Source organism: Lissotriton helveticus, chromosome 8 (genome assembly GCF_964261635.1).
Source record: "Lissotriton helveticus chromosome 8, aLisHel1.1, whole genome shotgun sequence".
Taxonomy (NCBI): Eukaryota; Metazoa; Chordata; class Amphibia; order Caudata; family Salamandridae; genus Lissotriton; species Lissotriton helveticus.
The window spans coordinates 1,651,846,297-1,651,867,338 of NC_136069.1; the positions used below are offsets into that span (position 1 = coordinate 1,651,846,297).

Consider the following 21,042-nt stretch of genomic DNA (forward strand, 5'->3'; position numbering starts at 1 on the left):
GAGGTCTGGATCACCAAGGGCACCTTCTAAGGGGGGCATGCTCCCATCTGTATGAGAAGCCTTTCTAGCATCATAAGTCTCTAAGAGACCTAACAGAAAAGGAGTGGTATGGTTAGAACCCTGTTTTAGTTTCCCGGAGGTACACAATTGTCTCATCTCCTGGAAGCTAAGGGCTGCATATCTGGAAGTGACCTGTGGAGGGTCAACAACCACAAGGGGAGTCTCTGAAGACTCTCCCTGGGTAGACATGCTTCTAGTGTGGTGTAAGTGATGCACCTACCTACACTATGGGTTTACCTACTGATCCCTTGCTAAGAGTTGTAGTCAGGGTGTGCTAGGCCCTTTCTACTACAACAGCTGGTTCAGTAGAACTCAGAGTATTTCTAAGCTTGTTATATGTACCTAGGTACCTATGTGATTTTTCAAATGATATTTTCAAGATTATACGTGGTAAAACAACAGCAAGCTCAAATCCCAACCGCTGCACACCAATGTGAGAAGTTGGCCTGATATATGATGCTCACTAGTTCTAGTGATCACCTTGTATCAGTCCAAACAACCCTTATGGTGATTGGTTGTAAATTCAACTGTATAGACCAGCTATCCTAGTAGCGTGGACTAAAGCAGTCTTTTAGGCTAATCTCTTTTGGCATGTGAAGCCAGCTGTTTTACCATAGTATAACCCCTTGAATACCAAATGAAAGGACACCACACAAGTTGTTATGAAAATAAACAATCTATTTATTAATAACAACACCTCTGAACTCTTTATGAGATCAGAGGGCTAAGCACATGACAATACTAAAAAGGAAATACGAGTTCGCACAATATTTAGACATGTGCCTTAGGGGCACGACAAACCATATACTCAAAACAATGGAATGCGAGGAAAGAAAGTACTGTAAGGAGATCCAGAGGCTGGAGGATCGCTGGGACTACGCTACGAACTAGGTAAGTACGGAGCAGGAGGCCCACGGGACTCACGTGCAGAGTGAAAACTCTCACGCGGGATGCGTACCAACGTCTATGGATGCAACAGTTTACAAAGTTACGGATTCCGGACGAACCCGGCTGGATGGAGGGAAAACAACAGTGGACCTGAACACTAGGATAGTGTACACAGACTTCAGTACCTAGAAGCTTTAGTTACCTAACCCACAGGCTGCGGGTGCATAGGGCTGAAGTAGTGTCGGGTTTGCTGCGTTGATCCCGGTGATGCCTGAAACAAGAAGTTGCTGGCAGGCAGCCAGATGAAGGAGTCCGGTGGTTCCAAGGATGGAACTAGGAAGATGGAAGTCCTGAAAAGGAAGGGGACAGAGTCTTGGTCACTAGCCAGTGACAGTGCTGGAACCAGGAGGGAACCAAGAGCTGTCGCCGAGTTCAGGTGAAGGAGGGGTCGTTTCTCTCTGTAGCTGCGAGGACCAGGAACTGCTCTTCACGACCAGGCTGGAGGCACGAGCTGTCCCACGTAGTCTGCTGCTGTTGGCGGTGTCGGATCGTCGATCTGGACAACAGGCCTTGGCTAATGCAAGCCACGTGGTGGAACAAAGATGGCGTCTTGTGTGGACCAGGAGGGTCCGGGGTGCTTCTCCTTTACAAGGAAGCAAGGGCCAGTCTGGGGGATCAGACTAGCAGAGTCGAATTCTTTGGGTCGTCGTCTCAGAGGTCACTAGCCAGCCGGCAAGTGACCAGACAACAGGACAAGCAGCAACCAGGCAACAGGGCCCCACGCAGATCACGTGGATGCTGGGGGGGCTGGTCTTTGGTGCAGGAGCTGCGTCGGTGTAGGGCTTCTCAAACCCTGATGCACTTACACGAGGGTCACTCGGGGGTCGTGCTGGAAGCGCTGTGCAGGTTTCTTCAAGATGGCCGTCTCCACGTTGCTCGTCGCACCCACGGGTCTCAGCTGTGCTGTGGATGTGGGTAGAGGTCAGAGAGGTCTGGAGGTCCGGGTCTTGTCGAGCTGGGTCGTCAGATTCCTGGAAGGAAGGACTTTGCAGCAAACCGCACAGAAGCTTGATGGTGCCTGCGAAGCAGGATGGTCACTCCCTGACCATAGGGGAGATTCTTCAGTCTTCTGATGATCAGGAGGTCGAAGGTCAAGAGTTCTTCGTGGAAGTTGTCAAGAGTAATCTAATTTGGAATGGGACCAGCTCCTACCTTTATCCGGCTAAAGGGGGCTGCACTACTACTAGGTCCCTCCCCTGGGTGGGACCAGGAAGGGGGGTGGTTACACCCCCTATCCTTTGTCCAGTTTCCCGCCAGAGCTGGGGCTGGAGTGCCCCAGCAACTGGTTGGAACCGGTGTATGCACAGGGCACCTTGTGAGCCCCAGGCATGTCTCATTCCTTTCAGCCTGGCCCTACCTAATACACAAAATCCTGTCTGGGGTGGTGCTAGCACCTCCCAAGGCAGGAAACCCTTTGTTCAAGCCACCCTCGCTGGAAGGACTCCCAGCAGCAGGAGGTCAGACTTGTGTCTGTGGTGGCAGCATCCATTTTGTGATGCTGAGGCTCGAGTTAACTTTAACCGGGGTTTACAGTTACATTCATGTCGTGTCCCTCTAGAAGGGTGGAATGCTACCCCCGTCGCCAGAATTGGCGAGGGGGTAGTATTCCAAATCGTATGACACCTTACTCGACATGTTTTGATAATGTTATACCAGAGTTAGCATTTAACCGCGAGGTTTATAATGCACTTAAGAGTATATGGTATAGCGTTATCATGGAACAGCTATTAGGACTTGGTTCCGCAAGCTGCAAACGGGCTCAGCTCATGCCAGAGCACCATCTCACATAATTCCAAGCACTCTGCCTTCAGGATTGATAAGGCCTGCCATAGGAGTGACTGATAGGAATGTATGTGTCCATTTTAGGTTTAGATCTAGGGAACTATATCTAAAGCAAAGGGTGATTACACCACCTTGCCCCAGCTGCCGTGCAGCCAGTTGTGTCAGATTTAGATGGCCAGCCAGGGGTGGCAAAATACATGCTTCAGCCCCTGGTAGGCCCTGGGTACACCTATGCCCTGGATACCTAAGGTATACTGTACAGGGACTGATACGGTGGCCCAGTACCAATTGGTAAATGCACCTAAGGTACATGCTTGTCAATTTAGAGAGAGAACAGCTAGGCTGTGGGTCTGATTAGCAGGCCCACAGCCAGGGAAGCTCGTAAACCAGTGAACCAAAAAGCAAAAATCTGGGGTGGCCATGGGATTGCAGACCCCACTCTCCTACATAACCCCCCCCCCAAACTTAGGGACATTAAACTAACCTTGACCAGGTGAGTCTTCTTGCTCTAAGTGGAAGTACCTGGAGAGACCATCTGCATTACCATGGTCAGTCCCTGGGCGGTGCTCGACTGTAAAGTTCATCCCCTGTAGGGAAATGGACCACCTAAGAAGTTTGGGGTTTTCACCCTTCATTTGATTTAGCCATAAGAGGGGCTTATGGTCGGTCTGAATCTTGAAGTGAGTACCAAACAAGTATGGCCTCAACTTCTTCAGGGCCCAAACCACAGCAAAGACCTCCCTCTCAATAGATGACCAATGTTTCTCTCTAGGGGTCAGCCTTCTACTTATAAAAGCAATGGGCTGGTCATGACCATCAATCTTCAGCTGAGATAGAACAGCTCCCACACCGAACTCAGAAGCATCTGTTTGGACAATGAAAAGTTTGGAGTAGTCTGGACTCTTGAGAATAGGTGCAGTGCACATGGCCTGCTTTAGGTCATCGAATGCCTTCTGACAGCTAACTGTCCACTGAACTTTCTTTGGCATTTTCTTACTTGTCAGGTCATTAAGTGGTGTCACAATGGACCCATAATTTCTGACAAATTTCCTGTAATAACCAGACAGGCCCAAGAAAGCTCTGACCTGTGTCTGGGTGGTTGGAGGAGCCCAGTCCTTTATGGCCTGTATCTTGCTCTCCAGAGGTTGAACTTGGCCTCCACCTACGAGGTGGCCCAAGTATACAACTTGACTCTGCCCTATCTGGCACTTAGTAGCCTTGATAGTGAGGCCTGCCTTTTGCAGGGCCTCTAAAACTTTCCTCAGGTGGATCAGGTGATCCTCCCAGGTGGGGCTAAAGACAGCAATATCATCTAGATATGCTGCACAGAAGTCATCCAACCAACTGAGAACTTGGTTCACCAACCTTTGAAAAGTGGCAGGTGCATTTTTCAAACCAAAGGGCATCACCACAAATTGGCAATGACCTCCTGGGGTAGAAAATGCTGTCTTGGCCTTGGCATCCTCAGCTAACCTGATTTGCCAATAACCATCTGTTAGGTCAAATGTACTTAAGAAAGTTGCAGAAGCCAACTTATCTATCAGTTCATCTGCCCTAGGTATTGGATGGGCATCTGTCTTAGTGACAGCATTGAGACCCCTGTAGTCTACGCAAAACCTCATCTCTCTCTTACCATCCTGGGTGTGAGGTTTAGGCACTAGAACTACAGGACTAGCCCAAGGGCTCTCTGAGGGTTCAATGACTCCCAATTCCAACATCTTTTGTACTTCAGTTTTTATGCAGTCCCTGACGTGGTCAGGTTGCCTGTAGATTTTACTCTTTATAGGCAGACTGTCTCCAGTGTCCACCTCATGTGTGCACCAGTTTGTCTGACTGTGTGTCAGAGGAAACATTTGTCTGAAGGATTGAAGGACTTGCTTACAATCCTTTTGTTGATGCTCAGTGAGGCTGTCAGAAAATACCACACCATCTACTGACCCATCATCAGGGTTCTGAGTGAGCAGGTCTGGAAGAGGGTCACTCTCTTCCTCCTGTCCCTCATCTGTGGCCATGAGCAAGCCCATGTCCTCCCTGTCAACAAATGCTTTGAGCCTATTCACATGAAGTACTCTGTGAGGGCTCCTGGGAGTTCCCATGTCCACCAAGTAGGTGACTTCTCCCTTTTGTTCAATGATGATGTGGGGTCCAGACCATTTGTCTTGGAGAGCTGCTGGGGCCACTGGCTCCAACACCCACACCTTCTGTCCTGCATGGTAAACAGTTAGGACAGCCTTTTGGTCATGCCAAGCTTTTTGAAGTTCTTGGCTGGCCTCCAGGTTTTTACATGCCTTCTCCATGTACTCTGCCATCCTGGAGCGGAGACCAAGTACATAGTCCACTATGTCAAGTTTAGGCTTTTTGAGAGGTAACTCCCATCCTTCCTTCACAAGACATAGGGGTCCTCTTACAGGATGTCCAAACAAAAGCTCAAAAGGGCTGTAACCAACCCCCTTCTGTGGGACCTCTCTGTAAGCAAACAGAAGGCAGGGTAAAAGGATGTCCCATCTTACAGGATGTCCAAACAAAAGCTCAAAAGGGCTGTAACCAACCCCCTTCTGTGGGACCTCTCTGTAAGCAAACAGAAGGCAGGGTAAAAGGATGTCCCATCTTCGCCTAAGCTTTTCAGGTAACCCTTTTATCATCCCTTTGAGGGTCTTGTTGAATCTTTCAACAAGCCCATTGCATTGTGGGTGATAGGGTGTGGTGAATTTGTAATTCACACCACATTCCTTCCACATAGCAGTCAAGTATCCTGACATGAAGTTTGCACCTCTGTCAGAGATCACCTCCTTAAGGAACCCCACTCTGGAGAAAACTCCAACCAGGGCCCTTGCCACAACAGGAGCTGTAGTGGTTCTAAGGGGAATAGCTTCTGGATACCTGGTGGCATGATCCACTACCACCAGTATAAATCTGTGCCCAGATGCTGTTGGGGGGTCCATTGGTCCAACAATGTCAATCCCCACTCTCTCAAAGGGAACCCCCACCACAGGTAGTGGTATAAGGGGGGGCCTTTGTTGTGCCACCTGACTTGCCACTGGCTTGGCAGGTGATACATGAACGACAAACGTCCTTAGTGTCCTCAGACATATGAGGCCAGTGAAAGTGTGGGGCAAGCCTGTCCCAAGTCTTGTTCTGGCCTAAGTGACCTGCAAGGGGAATTTCATGGGCTAAGGTGAGAAGGAAACCTCTAAGAGACAAGGGGATGACCATCCTCCTGGTAGCACCAGGCTTGGGGTCTCTTGCCTCAGAGTATAGGAGTCCATCGTCCCAATATACCTTATGGGCACCTGTAGCATTCCCTGCAGCCTCAGCAGCAGCCTGCTGTCTGAGGGGTTCAAGAGATGGGCAGTCTAACTGTGCCTGCCTCAAGTCTGCCCTGGAAGGTCCCTCTGTCCCAAGAAACTCAACCTGTTCAGGCTCAAGCTCTTCTAGGACAGTCCCTTCTGGGGTCTTGGGGTCAGTCTCCTGAGAGAGCTGATCATCTACCTGAGGCAGGGGGGAAGAGTCAACCTTACCCCTACTGCTCTTTCTCTTGTTTAGTGTCTGGTCCATTCTTCCAGGATCCAGCACTAGTTCAGCTGGGCATTTCTTGGCCTGTGACCTAGTCACAGCAAGGACATGTGCTGACAAACCTAACATTTCCACATGAGTCCTATACTCCACATCTGACCATAAGGAGGATTCCAAATCATTGCCCAAAAGACAGTCCACTGGGAGGTCTGAACTAACAACAACCCTTTTGAGGCCATTTACCCCTCCCCAGGAGAAGTTAACAAGTGCCATACTATGGGAGGTAGTGGCATTGCTAGCATTGGTCACCAGGTAGTCTGATCCCAGTATTACCTGGTCAGGGTCCACAAAGTTTGGTGTCACCATAGTGACACTGGCACAAGTGTCCCTGTAGGCCTGAGCCATTTTTCTATTAATCAAAGGCGTCTGCCTGTACTTGCCCAGAGTACTGGGACTTATTGTAGGGGTCATATCCATGTCCCCAGTACAAACAAGATCAGCCTGAGTAGGTGCTCTGACTAAGTCAGAGCCCGCCTCAGTTCCCAGGGTTAACCCCACTATAGCCTTTAGGAGGATTACTACCACTACTAACTGTACTAGGGGGTGCAGATGCCTTAGGGGCAGTAGTGGTAGGAGTTGGGCCTTTCTTGGTGCACTCACTAAACCAGTGAGTATTACTTTTGCAGTATTGGCACCATGGTTTCTTCTGACCATTATTCTTCTGCTTTTGGGAATTCTGGGAATTCTGGGACCCACCCTCTTTAGATTGTTGGGGCCCTGTTGAAGACTTCTGGTCATTTTGCTTATTCTCATTACCCTTGGGATCTGCTTTCTTCTGGCCACCACCCTGGTTCTGGTTCTGCTGCTTGACCCTTGTCCTGACCCATCTGTCTGCCTTCTTTCCCAATTCTTGGGGAGAGGTCCGATCTGAGTCAATAAGGTGCTGATGCAACAACTGATTTTGACAATTACTTAAGATTTGTTCTCTCATAATTAGATTATACAATCCTGTGTAATCAGTAACTTTACTTCCCAGTAACCAGCCTTCAAAAGCCTTAGTGGCACAATCAACAAAGTCAGCCCAATCTTGAGACTGAATTTTCTGGGTGTCTCTGAACAGCAACCTGTACTGCTCAGTTGTTAAGCCAAACCCATCAATCAGTGTATTCTTCAACACTTCGTAATTGTTAGCATCCTCAGCTCTAGTAGTGAGGAGCTTATCTCTACCTTTACCTTCAAAGGAGAGCCACAATATAGCTGCACACTGACTCTGGGGAATGCACTGGACAGTGCAGGCCCTCTCCAAAGCAGTCATCCATTTGTGGATGTCATCCCCTTGTTTAAAGGGGGGCACTATTTTACTCAGGTGTCTAGTATCAAAACTCCTGTCTTTATCCTTAGAGATATTGCTGCCACCAGTGGGGACTATCCCACTTAACCGTTGCTCTCTAGAAAAGGCAAGCTTCTCTTTGGCAAGGGCAAGTTCTTCCCTCTGGATCCTCAGATTAGCTGGTCTCATCCTTGCTTCATGTTCTCTCCTCTGAGGGGAAGTCATTCTCCTCTGGGGGGGAAGTCATTCTCCTCTGAGCAGAGCCATGAGAGTGCACAGATCTATTGGAGTCCCTAGAATGAGACCTATCTCTTCTAACTCCAATGTTAGGCCTGCTTAGGGTCAGTACTGGGGGTCCCCCGATCCTTCCCTATGTAGGTCTAAGTTGGCCCTAGTAAGTCTGCTGACTAGCTCAGGACCATTGTCTGCCTCATCCCCAGAGACTTCCTCTTCTTCCTCCTCCTCTTCTACATCTACTGTGTCATGGAGGTCTGGATCACCAAGGGCACCTTCTAAGGGGGGCATGCTCCCATCTGTATGAGAAGCCTTTCTAGCATCATAAGTCTCTAAGAGACCTAACAGAAAAGGAGTGGTATGGTTAGAACCCTGTTTTAGTTTCCCGGAGGTACACAATTGTCTCATCTCCTGGAAGCTAAGGGCTGCATATCTGGAAGTGACCTGTGGAGGGTCAACAACCACAAGGGGAGTCTCTGAAGACTCTCCCTGGGTAGACATGCTTCTAGTGTGGTGTAAGTGATGCACCTACCTACACTATGGGTTTACCTACTGATCCCTTGCTAAGAGTTGTAGTCAGGGTGTGCTAGGCCCTTTCTACTACAACAGCTGGTTCAGTAGAACTCAGAGTATTTCTAAGCTTGTTATATGTACCTAGGTACCTATGTGATTTTTCAAATGATATTTTCAAGATTATACGTGGTAAAACAACAGCAAGCTCAAATCCCAACCGCTGCACACCAATGTGAGAAGTTGGCCTGATATATGATGCTCACTAGTTCTAGTGATCACCTTGTATCAGTCCAAACAACCCTTATGGTGATTGGTTGTAAATTCAACTGTATAGACCAGCTATCCTAGTAGCGTGGACTAAAGCAGTCTTTTAGGCTAATCTCTTTTGGCATGTGAAGCCAGCTGTTTTACCATAGTATAACCCCTTGAATACCAAATGAAAGGACACCACACAAGTTGTTATGAAAATAAACAATCTATTTATTAATAACAACACCTCTGAACTCTTTATGAGATCAGAGGGCTAAGCACATGACAATACTAAAAAGGAAATACGAGTTCGCACAATATTTAGACATGTGCCTTAGGGGCACGACAAACCATATACTCAAAACAATGGAATGCGAGGAAAGAAAGTACTGTAAGGAGATCCAGAGGCTGGAGGATCGCTGGGACTACGCTACGAACTAGGTAAGTACGGAGCAGGAGGCCCACGGGACTCACGTGCAGAGTGAAAACTCTCACGCGGGATGCGTACCAACGTCTATGGATGCAACAGTTTACAAAGTTACGGATTCCGGACGAACCCGGCTGGATGGAGGGAAAACAACAGTGGACCTGAACACTAGGATAGTGTACACAGACTTCAGTACCTAGAAGCTTTAGTTACCTAACCCACAGGCTGCGGGTGCATAGGGCTGAAGTAGTGTCGGGTTTGCTGCGTTGATCCCGGTGATGCCTGAAACAAGAAGTTGCTGGCAGGCAGCCAGATGAAGGAGTCCGGTGGTTCCAAGGATGGAACTAGGAAGATGGAAGTCCTGAAAAGGAAGGGGACAGAGTCTTGGTCACTAGCCAGTGACAGTGCTGGAACCAGGAGGGAACCAAGAGCTGTCGCCGAGTTCAGGTGAAGGAGGGGTCGTTTCTCTCTGTAGCTGCGAGGACCAGGAACTGCTCTTCACGACCAGGCTGGAGGCACGAGCTGTCCCACGTAGTCTGCTGCTGTTGGCGGTGTCGGATCGTCGATCTGGACAACAGGCCTTGGCTAATGCAAGCCACGTGGTGGAACAAAGATGGCGTCTTGTGTGGACCAGGAGGGTCCGGGGTGCTTCTCCTTTACAAGGAAGCAAGGGCCAGTCTGGGGGATCAGACTAGCAGAGTCGAATTCTTTGGGTCGTCGTCTCAGAGGTCACTAGCCAGCCGGCAAGTGACCAGACAACAGGACAAGCAGCAACCAGGCAACAGGGCCCCACGCAGATCACGTGGATGCTGGGGGGGCTGGTCTTTGGTGCAGGAGCTGCGTCGGTGTAGGGCTTCTCAAACCCTGATGCACTTACACGAGGGTCACTCGGGGGTCGTGCTGGAAGCGCTGTGCAGGTTTCTTCAAGATGGCCGTCTCCACGTTGCTCGTCGCACCCACGGGTCTCAGCTGTGCTGTGGATGTGGGTAGAGGTCAGAGAGGTCTGGAGGTCCGGGTCTTGTCGAGCTGGGTCGTCAGATTCCTGGAAGGAAGGACTTTGCAGCAAACCGCACAGAAGCTTGATGGTGCCTGCGAAGCAGGATGGTCACTCCCTGACCATAGGGGAGATTCTTCAGTCTTCTGATGATCAGGAGGTCGAAGGTCAAGAGTTCTTCGTGGAAGTTGTCAAGAGTAATCTAATTTGGAATGGGACCAGCTCCTACCTTTATCCGGCTAAAGGGGGCTGCACTACGACTAGGTCCCTCCCCTGGGTGGGACCAGGAAGGGGGGTGGTTACACCCCCTATCCTTTGTCCAGTTTCCCGCCAGAGCTGGGGCTGGAGTGCCCCAGCAACTGGTTGGAATCGGTGTATGCACAGGGCACCTTGTGAGCCCCAGGCATGTCTCATTCCTTTCAGCCTGGCCCTACCTAATACACAAAATCCTGTCTGGGGTGGTGCTAGCACCTCCCAAGGCAGGAAACCCTTTGTTCAAGCCACCCTCGCTGGAAGGACTCCCAGCAGCAGGAGGTCAGACTTGTGTCTGTGGTGGCAGCATCCATTTTGTGATGCTGAGGCTCGAGTTAACTTTAACCGGGGTTTACAGTTACATTCATGTCGTGTCCCTCTAGAAGGGTGGAATGCTACCCCCGTCGCCAGAATTGGCGAGGGGGTAGTATTCCAAATCGTATGACACCTTACTCGACATGTTTTGATAATGTTATACCAGAGTTAGCATTTAACCGCGAGGTTTATAATGCACTTAAGAGTATATGGTATAGCGTTATCATGGAACAGCTATTAGGACTTGGTTCCGCAAGCTGCAAACGGGCTCAGCTCATGCCAGAGCACCATCTCACATAATTCCAAGCACTCTGCCTTCAGGATTGATAAGGCCTGCCATAGGAGTGACTGATAGGAATGTATGTGTCCATTTTAGGTTTAGATCTAGGGAACTATATCTAAAGCAAAGGGTGATTACACCACCTTGCCCCAGCTGCCGTGCAGCCAGTTGTGTCAGATTTAGATGGCCAGCCAGGGGTGGCAAAATACATGCTTCAGCCCCTGGTAGGCCCTGGGTACACCTATGCCCTGGATACCTAAGGTATACTGTACAGGGACTGATACGGTGGCCCAGTACCAATTGGTAAATGCACCTAAGGTACATGCTTGTCAATTTAGAGAGAGAACAGCTAGGCTGTGGGTCTGATTAGCAGGCCCACAGCCAGGGAAACTCGTAAGCCAGTGAACCAAAAAGCAAAAATCTGGGGTGGCCATGGGATTGCAGACCCCACTCTCCTACAATTCCCAGTTACCTTCCAGATTAAATGTCACCAGGGAGATAGTGACCACCATCGGAAGTGAAGCGCGAGACCTTCAAGCGCGCTTGTACTATCCACAAAGTGAGTCTTTTTTGTTCCAATATCTTATAAAGTGAGTCTTAAGGCGAAGGTAATGGTTCTACTGAGTCACTTCTGCTCTAGGAGAAACTATGCCAACGTCAGTGAGTGATGCGAAGACTGTGGTAAGACTGCACGACGACGGCTCTAACACGGACATTTGACCTTCTCCATCCCAGCACAGAGCCAACCTCATGAACTGCAAGAAGGAAATAAGGAGGCGCCCTTCTATGGGGAGTGGATGAACATGGCACAAGGAAACTGGAATAGGCGATTGACCTGAATGGAGCTTAAAAAAACCAAAAAACCTAGGTACCTAAACTGCTTGCTGAGTAACTTGAGAGAGGCGTCCACCAGGGTTCAGGTAGTATTTACCTGATCAGAAAGACAAAGGCTCTAAATGTCTATGGGGTTGTTTAGAGGGCAGGAGTCTCACTACTTCAATCTTAAGTGTGACACAACAGCACAGCCAAAAGCCTGAAAAGAAGGAGCTTTCCAGTGGCTCCTGCAGGACAAAGGCCCATGGTGAATATATCCTTTGGACAAGGACGAAAAGAAAAAAAGATAGCTACGATTTCCGTCTCCAACCCAAAGACCAGTGAGTACTTTGTGGGAAGTGAGAGAGGCCACTGCAAGGAGGACTGTCAAGGGCCAGTGCTTCTAGCACAGGGAGCATTCTCTTCAGGATTGAGCACTCCTGAGAGGGACCAAGCTGGAGGGTCTATGGGCATCTGAGAGAGAGACCCAGAAGTGCTGAAGCATTTGCACCCAAATACAATGTAATGGATCAAAGATGCAACAGAATAATCACTTCTATGGGAGACGCTACTGCCCACCACTTGGTGAAGCAGGAATTTGCCAGCCCTGACAAACATATCCTGTCCTGAAGAGAAAAAGGCTATATGTCAATGGATGAAAAGATGGCCAGAATGGAAGTAGAGATAAAGGAAAGGATTTCCATTTCCAGTTTTCTTGGCTTATTCTTTTGCCCTAGGGTTCACATCAGCTCTGCTCACTAGGGTACAGTTAGTCTAACAGCTTCTTAATTAGGCAGTAGTACCTCCTTTAGACGAGATGCCTGAACAGGACAACCTTATGCAGAAATTCACTTGTTCAGGCCCCAGTGACTCCTGTTCCAGAAGAAGTGGAGGCAGAGAACCCTGAAGGGCATCACGTGCCCTTCCAGAGCGTGTTGCTTGGTGCATCCAAGGATGAGGTCTGCAAGTTTCATGCTGAGTATCCTATGCCAGTGGGACAAAAAGAAATGACAAAGGACCAGGTCTGTGAAGGAGTGACTAATCAGTTCAAGTTACCTTTGAAGAAGGTCTCCTTTTAAATTGTGCCCTCAGACCAAGTATCAGGCACTAGCAAGATGTTGGCGGTACTTCTATTGCACAGGTATTTCCTGATGCAGTTTCTGCATGAGGTAACTTGGGTTGAGCACCTAGGCATAGGAAGATATGGTATCCCTCCTTTTCCACTGTCCCAGGATAGTCTGACTTAGGCGTGGCTGGCAGTGGCAAGTCAGAAGTCCAGACCAGGTCTCTACTGGTACCCTTACAAACTATGGGAGAATCCATTCAGTGGTGTGGACTAATGTTGATGTGCTCTTAAATTCTCAATAACGTCAGGCAGCAAGTATATTATTTTTGTGGATCAGGCCACAAGAAACAAAAAGGCTTTGTCCCTAAGCATCACTGCTGCACCTGTAGAAGTTGGACATTTCCTTGGATTCTTTTCAAGACTTGGAGTCCACAGGACAGTGTTCTGAGGCAGAGACAAACATCCTTACAAGTACATGAAAACAATGGTGGATGAGGTCAGGTTGACGCAAAACATCTCCACATTTTGCCAACCCCGACCAATGTGCTTTTGTAAACATTAGACAAGACACTGAAGAGCACGAGGGGGCCCTGGAGTATTCTTTTAGGGGCAAGTGGGCCATTCTCCTACTATGCCTTTGCTTTGCCAATACATGTGGTGAAGGAAGACTGGGCAGCAACCCTGGTTCACCAACACATAATCCGGTGAACTGCCCGCTGGGCATCTGTGACAAGGCGCCTTAGCTTATGCATACAGTAGTTGATAACATTTATGGCATCCAACAGCTCATGAAAAAGTGGTAGGACCAGAAGGCTTCTCTTACCGCTACCAAGAGGGTTAACATGTCTGGATACTAAAGCCTGTTCTTCTTCTGGCTCTGGAGAACAAATGGTGTTCCCCTATTAAGTTGTGAGGTAGGTCTCAATTATTTAGGTGGCACAGGTGCAACCAGGGAACCCCATTGAGTAGTCCATATAAATCGGCTTCAACAATACCCCAGAAAGGAGTATCCAATGGAATCACTTGCACTCACAGAAGAGGGTGGGGACAATGAGCTCCTCCCTTGCTTATTGGGAGTAGGCAGATGGCTCAGTTGAGGGATTGAGTCACCTTAGGTCTCACAGCCAGAAAACCATTGAGCATAAGATAGTACGATGTTTCCGTTTTATTTTTTGAACGTTTTACTTCCTGTAAATAGAGTGATTTTCTCTAGAAAGGTAAGAAATGTCTGAAGGTTGAAGTTAGCATGTGTTATTTAATCTGGATGTGTTACACTGTTTGAGTGTCAAACCTCAACCTCATTGAGTGAGCCTTGGCTGCCTGACCCAGGTACACCCTAAGAGTCAAATGCTAATATGCAGTACTTGGCCATTTAGTTAGATTCAACAGTATTGAAATTTCAGGACACTAGTGTAACAACATTAATTGTTACGGTTACTACCCAGTACCTCTCAGTGCTCTGGGACCCAAAGAAAAGGCACAATATTGTAATGTTTCTCAAAGCAAGCTAAAGTTGTCTGAAATCTCCATGAAGGTTGATCTGCTCCTGTCTCCACAGACATCTCATTGATGCAACATCTGGCCCACGGACCCGTGCCACCACAAATGGTGAAAGCGTTCGCTGACCTCCATCTAGAACTGGTGCTGCATGCCATGAAGTGTAAGTGGTGCATCAGTGTCACTGTGCAGTGGAGCATCTGGCTGCCAACCTGTTCATGCGATAATGCCCACATACACACAGCTTTTCATCTCAAACTCTATCCCTCGCACTGGTCTTTCCTTTAAGTCTATCGTTAAAGATCACGTTCACTTTTACTCAATGACTCCTTCTTTGCATGCCTTTATCACCTCTACACCTGCTTTCCTGTTCTACACCTTGCATTTTTTCTCCAGTGCAAGAACTTTCCTGGTTTCTGATCAACATTACCTTGATACTGGGGGAGCATTTACCACTACAGGATCTACTCGACAATGGCACACTCTACATGAAAAAACATTCAATGCAACATATGTGAAACTAGGGTGTCCTCTACCAGCGTGGTTCCTACTACAGGACAGGACATGCTTTAGCAGAGCAAACAAAATCAATTAATACAGTCCATTTATAAGGCAATAAGTAGTCACTAATCTCATATTTATGTCTAGATATTCAAAATCGCTAAACCAACAAGTCATTTCTTAAAGTAGAAATTTTAACAAGCCTCCATGTGTCTTAGATACCCAGCAGATAATGACGTCTCAAAGTGGTTCAGGGTGATTAGCAAGCTTGTTATAAGCATTTTCCTTAACTTACATCTCACCTGCAGTAGCAAACTTAAGACAGGGGATGCCTGGTACCAGTAAATAGTGGTGAGGGAGAAGATATCAAGTCAAAGGAGCTAAATAAAATCTGGTACACGACGACAGGGAGGGCGATGTTGACCTACTGTGAAATATCAATACCATCTTTGTGTTGTTGCATCACCGCTGATCTCTCGATAGCTGCCCTGATGTTTCATGATCACAATGTACATTTACCAGACTGCTTTCTCCCTAGTTCCCAATGTCCACTCCATCTTGTACAGCACCAGCTCCATGCACGAGGAAGAGAATGAAGCGGTGCTGAGCCAGGCTCTGAAACTACAGCCCGAGAGGAACTCACCGGAGCTGGTTTACCGGTAGGTAGTGCTGTGGTTAGATGCATGCAGAGAAACTGTAATTAAGCAAGGCGAGGGCAGAACTTGAGCAGGAGCCTTCAGATGAGTGTAGATGTGGAAGAACCTATCTGGGAGCAAGCAGGGAAGGCATATCAGTACAGGAGCTGAGGAGTGCAGAAGAGTCAGACGTGAAACATCTGAACTCCACCCTAGAATTGAAAGATATGAGATAGTGAAAACCAACATCTGGAGTATGGTAAAGTGGGAGAGCCAGGGAAAAATGCACTTATTGACACTGCAGATATCTCCCTACAGATGACATGTTAGAGTGGGAGAACCGTCTGGATGTCAGTTTGAGGCTCACACAGTTTTCCTCTCCCGCTGCCACCCTGGTTATAGCCCTACCTGTCCCTAAACTAGAGTAGATCTCTTACTGTGCCTAGGAAGAGAATGTGCCTTGTGAAAGTTTGCGTTTGCAAACAAATTTGCAAGTGTGTGGTGCTGGCCCACTTTCCGAACATCCCTGCGAAAAAAAGAAAATAAAACACCCTCAATCCTCCAATCCGGAGAGTTGTATTTCTTGTGTGTAATATTACACTTCTATAGCTTTGAATTGGCCAGAAGTGTACATGAAAGGCCCTTTCCACTACTATGACAAAATATAGATGGGAGACACCCTTTCTATAGGGAATGGGTATGTGATCAACAAATATAACGGTCCCTTTTCCTTGTTTGGACAAACAGATAAAACTTTGATGGAAAGTCTACTTGTTCAACCTTCCTTTTATAGTGGCCAGTATGTTAAGTCAGATTTGGAGTCCAGACAAATTATCCCATTTACATATATATCATAAGTATTGTTTATCATACAAATGCAGTCTATATTTCTAGGGTGAACAGAGCAAGATTAACAAAAGAATGAATTTTATATAAAATTTTATTTTCAAAGGATCTGCTCTTTTTTCGTCAGTATTTCATTAAAAACATCATACAATTTATTAAAACATTACAATACATAATATAAAAAGCAATTGAAAAACAGAACAGTTTTTTTCTATTTGAAAATAAAATTTAATATAAAATTAATGCTTTTGTTAATCTTGCTCTGTTCACCCTATAAATATAGACTGTATTTTTATGATAAACAATACTTATGATATATATGTAAATGTGTTAATTTGTCTGGATTCCAAATCTGACTTAACATACTGGCCACTATAAAAGGAAGGTTGAACAGGTAGACTTTCCATCAACGTCTTATCTGTTTGCCTTTCCACCACTATGTCACTAAAACATAAACCCACAGCATGTCCTGGTAAAGGTGCCGACCAATAAAAAAAAAGCATCTTTATAATTAATGGCTATGGCAACTGCATTTCAGATTAACTGGGGCAAGACGAAAAAGAGCAATGCCTTGTTTTAGTGACAATCATGTGAATGATCAGAGCACCACATCTCATCATTTTGAACCCCTCTAAGAACGAGCTTTCTTTGCCGGGTTGATATCTAAAGTGGTTACTATTTGCAGGTTGACTCTTCCGCTGGCATCCAGGATCTCATCCTCCGAGCCCCTCGCCGCACCTGAAGATCCAGTACTAAGAGTGGAGCCGTCCACAGATGGCAATGGGTTCTTCTTGGCACAGCTCACACGGCAGGTGAGAACAGCCCCTCGCTTCCCGAACAGAAGCAGCACCATTGTCTTGAACACACATTTATCCATCTGCATCTCTTAGCCCTTCCTTCACATGGCCCCTTATCTCTTATCCCTCCATTCAACATATCCCTTTCCTCCTTCTGTTCATTTCTTTTTGAGACTTTTCCTAACTGCATTAGTGAATCAATTGTTTGTGTGTGTCCCTGTGTGACTATCATGTATTTCCATTTTTATTCAACAAACTGAACTGGTTAGTTTTACAAGTCACAGACTCCTAGACCAAGTCCCAAATAAAAGGACTAGTCATTTGCTCCCAGTGCAGCAGAGATTCCCCCAAACCACTTCAGGTTTCCATTCTCTGTTGAGGATATAATCTCCTTGCACCTCTGAAGATACTTGGGACCCTCCTGCGGTCAGGCAGAAGTTCAGATCCCATCTCCCACGGTCCCTCTTTAACCTCTTCAGGTACCCCCAGCCCACTTCACAAGATCTTCCCTTAGAAGTGCATATTACCAGAGCGGCTTCTCCAACGTTTGTTTGTGGGTGACAAGAAGGCAGGAGGTCCCGTAGGGAACCAGCACATGATCGACATGTTTCTGCCCCCCCCCCCCCAAAAGCCTTAATTAAGGCTGCCCTCTAATATAAAACTCAATGTTTCAGGTTTTGTAGCTGGGAGCAGAGTGACTATGCTTAGCCTTTCCTTAAGGCATATGTCATGCGTGCCTTCTTTTATGGACAAAGCTATAGAGAGGCTACTGTAGGGTGTATTTTAAAGTCTCGCCTAAGACAGCGCATGAACAGTCTCTTGTGAGACACATTGTTTTCTTTCACGGCTGGCTCAGAGGCGGCACATTGCATTCCATTGGTTGGCTTCAGTGTCACTCATGGGCTTAAAGTTTTCCATATTTCCCTCTCCACGCGATTCTACCATCATTCATTGTTGCTTCCAGATCCGTCCATCAGCAATAAATGAAAATAAAAAAAGCAAAGGCCATGTCATAGCACTTTAAAAAAAAATATGTTTTACTTTTAGCCATGCTGCTGTACAGCTAAAGCCAATACCTTGCGAAAGTGAGACCTGTTGGCCTTGCCAATACTTGTTTGCAATCCTTTGTCTAGGCAGTGACAACGAAAACAACATACTTGTGCCTTAAACACTGCAGCCAAGTGGGAGAAAAACATTCACCAAAATAGATGTAGAAAAGCATGGACTTAAGATGCAAGTCAAAGATGTGCATAAAGGGACACTGAGATCTGTGGCTGTGCTAACAGGTTTTACCCTGGAGACACGGGCTAGACGAAAGCAGTACCAAGAACGCTACATCAGATTCTGCGTGTTCTTCAGTTTGGTACCGTTGCCTTTGTTCATCATCACCTGAAATGGTTCTCTATTGTTTTCTGAACCTTATAGCAGTTTGTCGTCTCCGCACTCCCCTCATCCCCCCACAACCATCTCCACCGCAGCACTCTTTAAATTTCTTTTTTGGAGTGGCTTGTGCTATTTAAGAGATGGGCATTATTTACTTATTCTAAACACGATGAGCTGGTGCTGTGGTACACTGGGTAAGATGTGCCCAATGATACACAAAGCCCACCAGAAAAATAATAAATATAAGGTGGGCGGGAGAGATGAAAGTCCTACTATTGTGTAAATTGCTCTATTTTTTTCTTGCCATTGATGGCATAAGGGTAAATGGACAAGAAACCATAACATAGAATAGGGGGTCTAAGGGAACATTTGGAGACCATGCGTATAGTCCCCAAACAAAGTATGCAAAATAACCAGGTCTAAGGAGTCTGAACAGACCCTCAAGCACACATGGACCTAGATGACTGTGATGCTACTCTCAGCAGAAAATCTTAAGAAACGGACACTCCTAAAGATAGGACGGATTCCCATCACTGAAACATTTAGTGAATTAAAAGGACAAGGTTGGAACAAACACAACCATGTAACTTAATTTCCAACCTTGTCCTTTCAGACTCATTAGACCCGGGGATATTCTGGTTGTTTTGCATAAGTGCAAATGGAGACAGGTTGTTGGGTTTTGCCAGACCGTGCCTTTTATTTTGAAATTTAGATAACTGATGAAAGTTCAATGCAGTTTGTTGCACTGGGTGGCAAGCTAGCAAAACTTGCAAAAATCACTATATTCTACAAAAAACACCAGGTTAAAAGTACTTGGCCACCTAAGATATAGTCATACAAAGGATGGCCAAGGTAATGAGTGAATTTTTTTTCTCTGTTTCAGGGAATCACAGTACAGGGGATCTTGGCCAGAGCAATTAAGAAGGGCCTGTTGGACAAGGCCATGCTGTCTCTTTCAGACAAAGAAGAGGAGAATCTGACAGTCACCAAAAGAGGTCCACCACGGTCAGTGGCCACCAAGCAAGGGCTGGTAGGAAGTCCAAAGACAACCTCACAACATCATTCGAAGAAAAAACAACCAAAGCAAAAGACGTCTAGAAAGAGGTCCGACAAGCAGGATGGCACGCAAGGAATTCTGAGAGTTAAAGACATTATCAACAGAAAACCAGCCGGCCACATAGTGGAGGAAGGAGGCCTAGATGTATCTAGTTCAGATAACAAGGCTTGGCTCTGGCACCCAATTATTGACAATAGAAACAGAGTGCGAGAACTTGCAAGCAGCACTAAGACTTCCAGGCTCCTCAACAGGGAGCAGTATAGAGAAGGTGAGAAAGAAAAATCTAGACACATTGATCTACAAAGATCTGCCATTGGCTTGGACCACCATCAAAGGAGTGCTGAAGATCACCTTAGGGTCCTGGAAGACAAACACACCAGAGGCCAGGTGTCTGAAATGATACCTCCACTCAGAACAATATACAAAGACTCTGGAAGACGCAATGCAGATAGACTTCTGTCGAATAATACAAATATTAGAGGACAAAATCCAGCTTTCGAGGAAGGCCCTGTGCCAAAGACAAACACGTTTATCACAGTACAAAGCAAACTGAACAATTTGGTCCCAAAGAAGGTGCAGGCCAATGTGTGTCCTGCTGGGATACAGGCTCCATGCTCCAGTACTGAAGGAATGCCAGGAAGGAACACTTTAACTCCTGTCCCCTCACTGGCCAATTCCCATGTCTTCTTGTCCGCCTCACTGACCTGTAGGTCGCACAGCGCTATAGTAGCGAGAGAAGAGGACTGGGAGGACATTAGACCACTGCTAAATAAAGGGTCCCAGAGTCTAAATATGCAGCGGTCATTGGGGCGATCTCAAGTCTTGTCCCTCTCCCAAGTTTACCTGCCTCCACCCAATCCAGAGTTTCTTGGTGTGTTAAAGAAGCAAAGGAGTGCATCAGTGAAGAAGAGCAGCCTTCTGCAGAGATGATGCACCTCTCCATGCACTCACTGAAGAAAAGCAGCCTTCTGGAGAGATGATGCACATCTCCATGGCCTCACTGAAGAAAAGCAGCCTTCTGGAGAGATGATGCACATCTCCATGGCCTCAGTGAAGAAAAGCAGCCTTCTGCAGAGATGATGCACCTCTGCGTGCATTCACTGAAGAAAAGCAGCCTTCTGCAGAGATGATGCACATCTCCATGGCCTCAGTGAAGAAAAGCAGCCTTCTGCAGAGATGATGCACCTCTCCATGCACTCACTGAAGAAAAGCAGCCTTCTGGAGAGATAATGCACATCTCCATGGCCTCAGTGAAGAAAAGCAGCCTTCTGCAGAGATGATGCACATCTCCATGGCCTCAGTGAAGAAAAGCAGCCCCCTGCAGAGATGATGCACATCTCCATGGCCTCAGTAAAGAAAAGCAGCCTCCTGCAGAGATGATGCCCATCTCCATGGCCTCAGTAAAGAAAAGCAGCCTCCTGCAGAGATGATGCACATCTCCATGGCTTCAGTGAAGAAAAGCAGCCTTCTGCAGAGATGATGCACATCTCCATGGCCTCAGTAAAGAAAAGCAGCCTTCTGCAGAGATGATGCACATCTCCATGGCCTCG

General features: G+C 47.1%; 1 protein-coding gene across 1 annotated transcript in view; it reads left to right on the top strand.

Moving 5' to 3' along the window:
• LOC144772119 (putative methyltransferase NSUN7) overlaps window positions 1-20,480 on the top strand; it is a 107,373-nt gene extending 86,893 nt beyond the window's left edge. The window contains exons 8-11 of the mRNA XM_078656286.1: window positions 14,335-14,436; window positions 15,313-15,433; window positions 16,941-17,067; window positions 19,319-20,480. Of these exons, the coding sequence (XP_078512412.1) occupies window positions 14,335-14,436; window positions 15,313-15,433; window positions 16,941-17,067; window positions 19,319-20,422 (1,454 nt within the window). The 3' untranslated portion in view covers window positions 20,423-20,480. The remainder of the gene's footprint in view (window positions 1-14,334; window positions 14,437-15,312; window positions 15,434-16,940; window positions 17,068-19,318) is intronic.
• The last annotated feature ends 562 nt before the right edge of the window (window positions 20,481-21,042 follow it).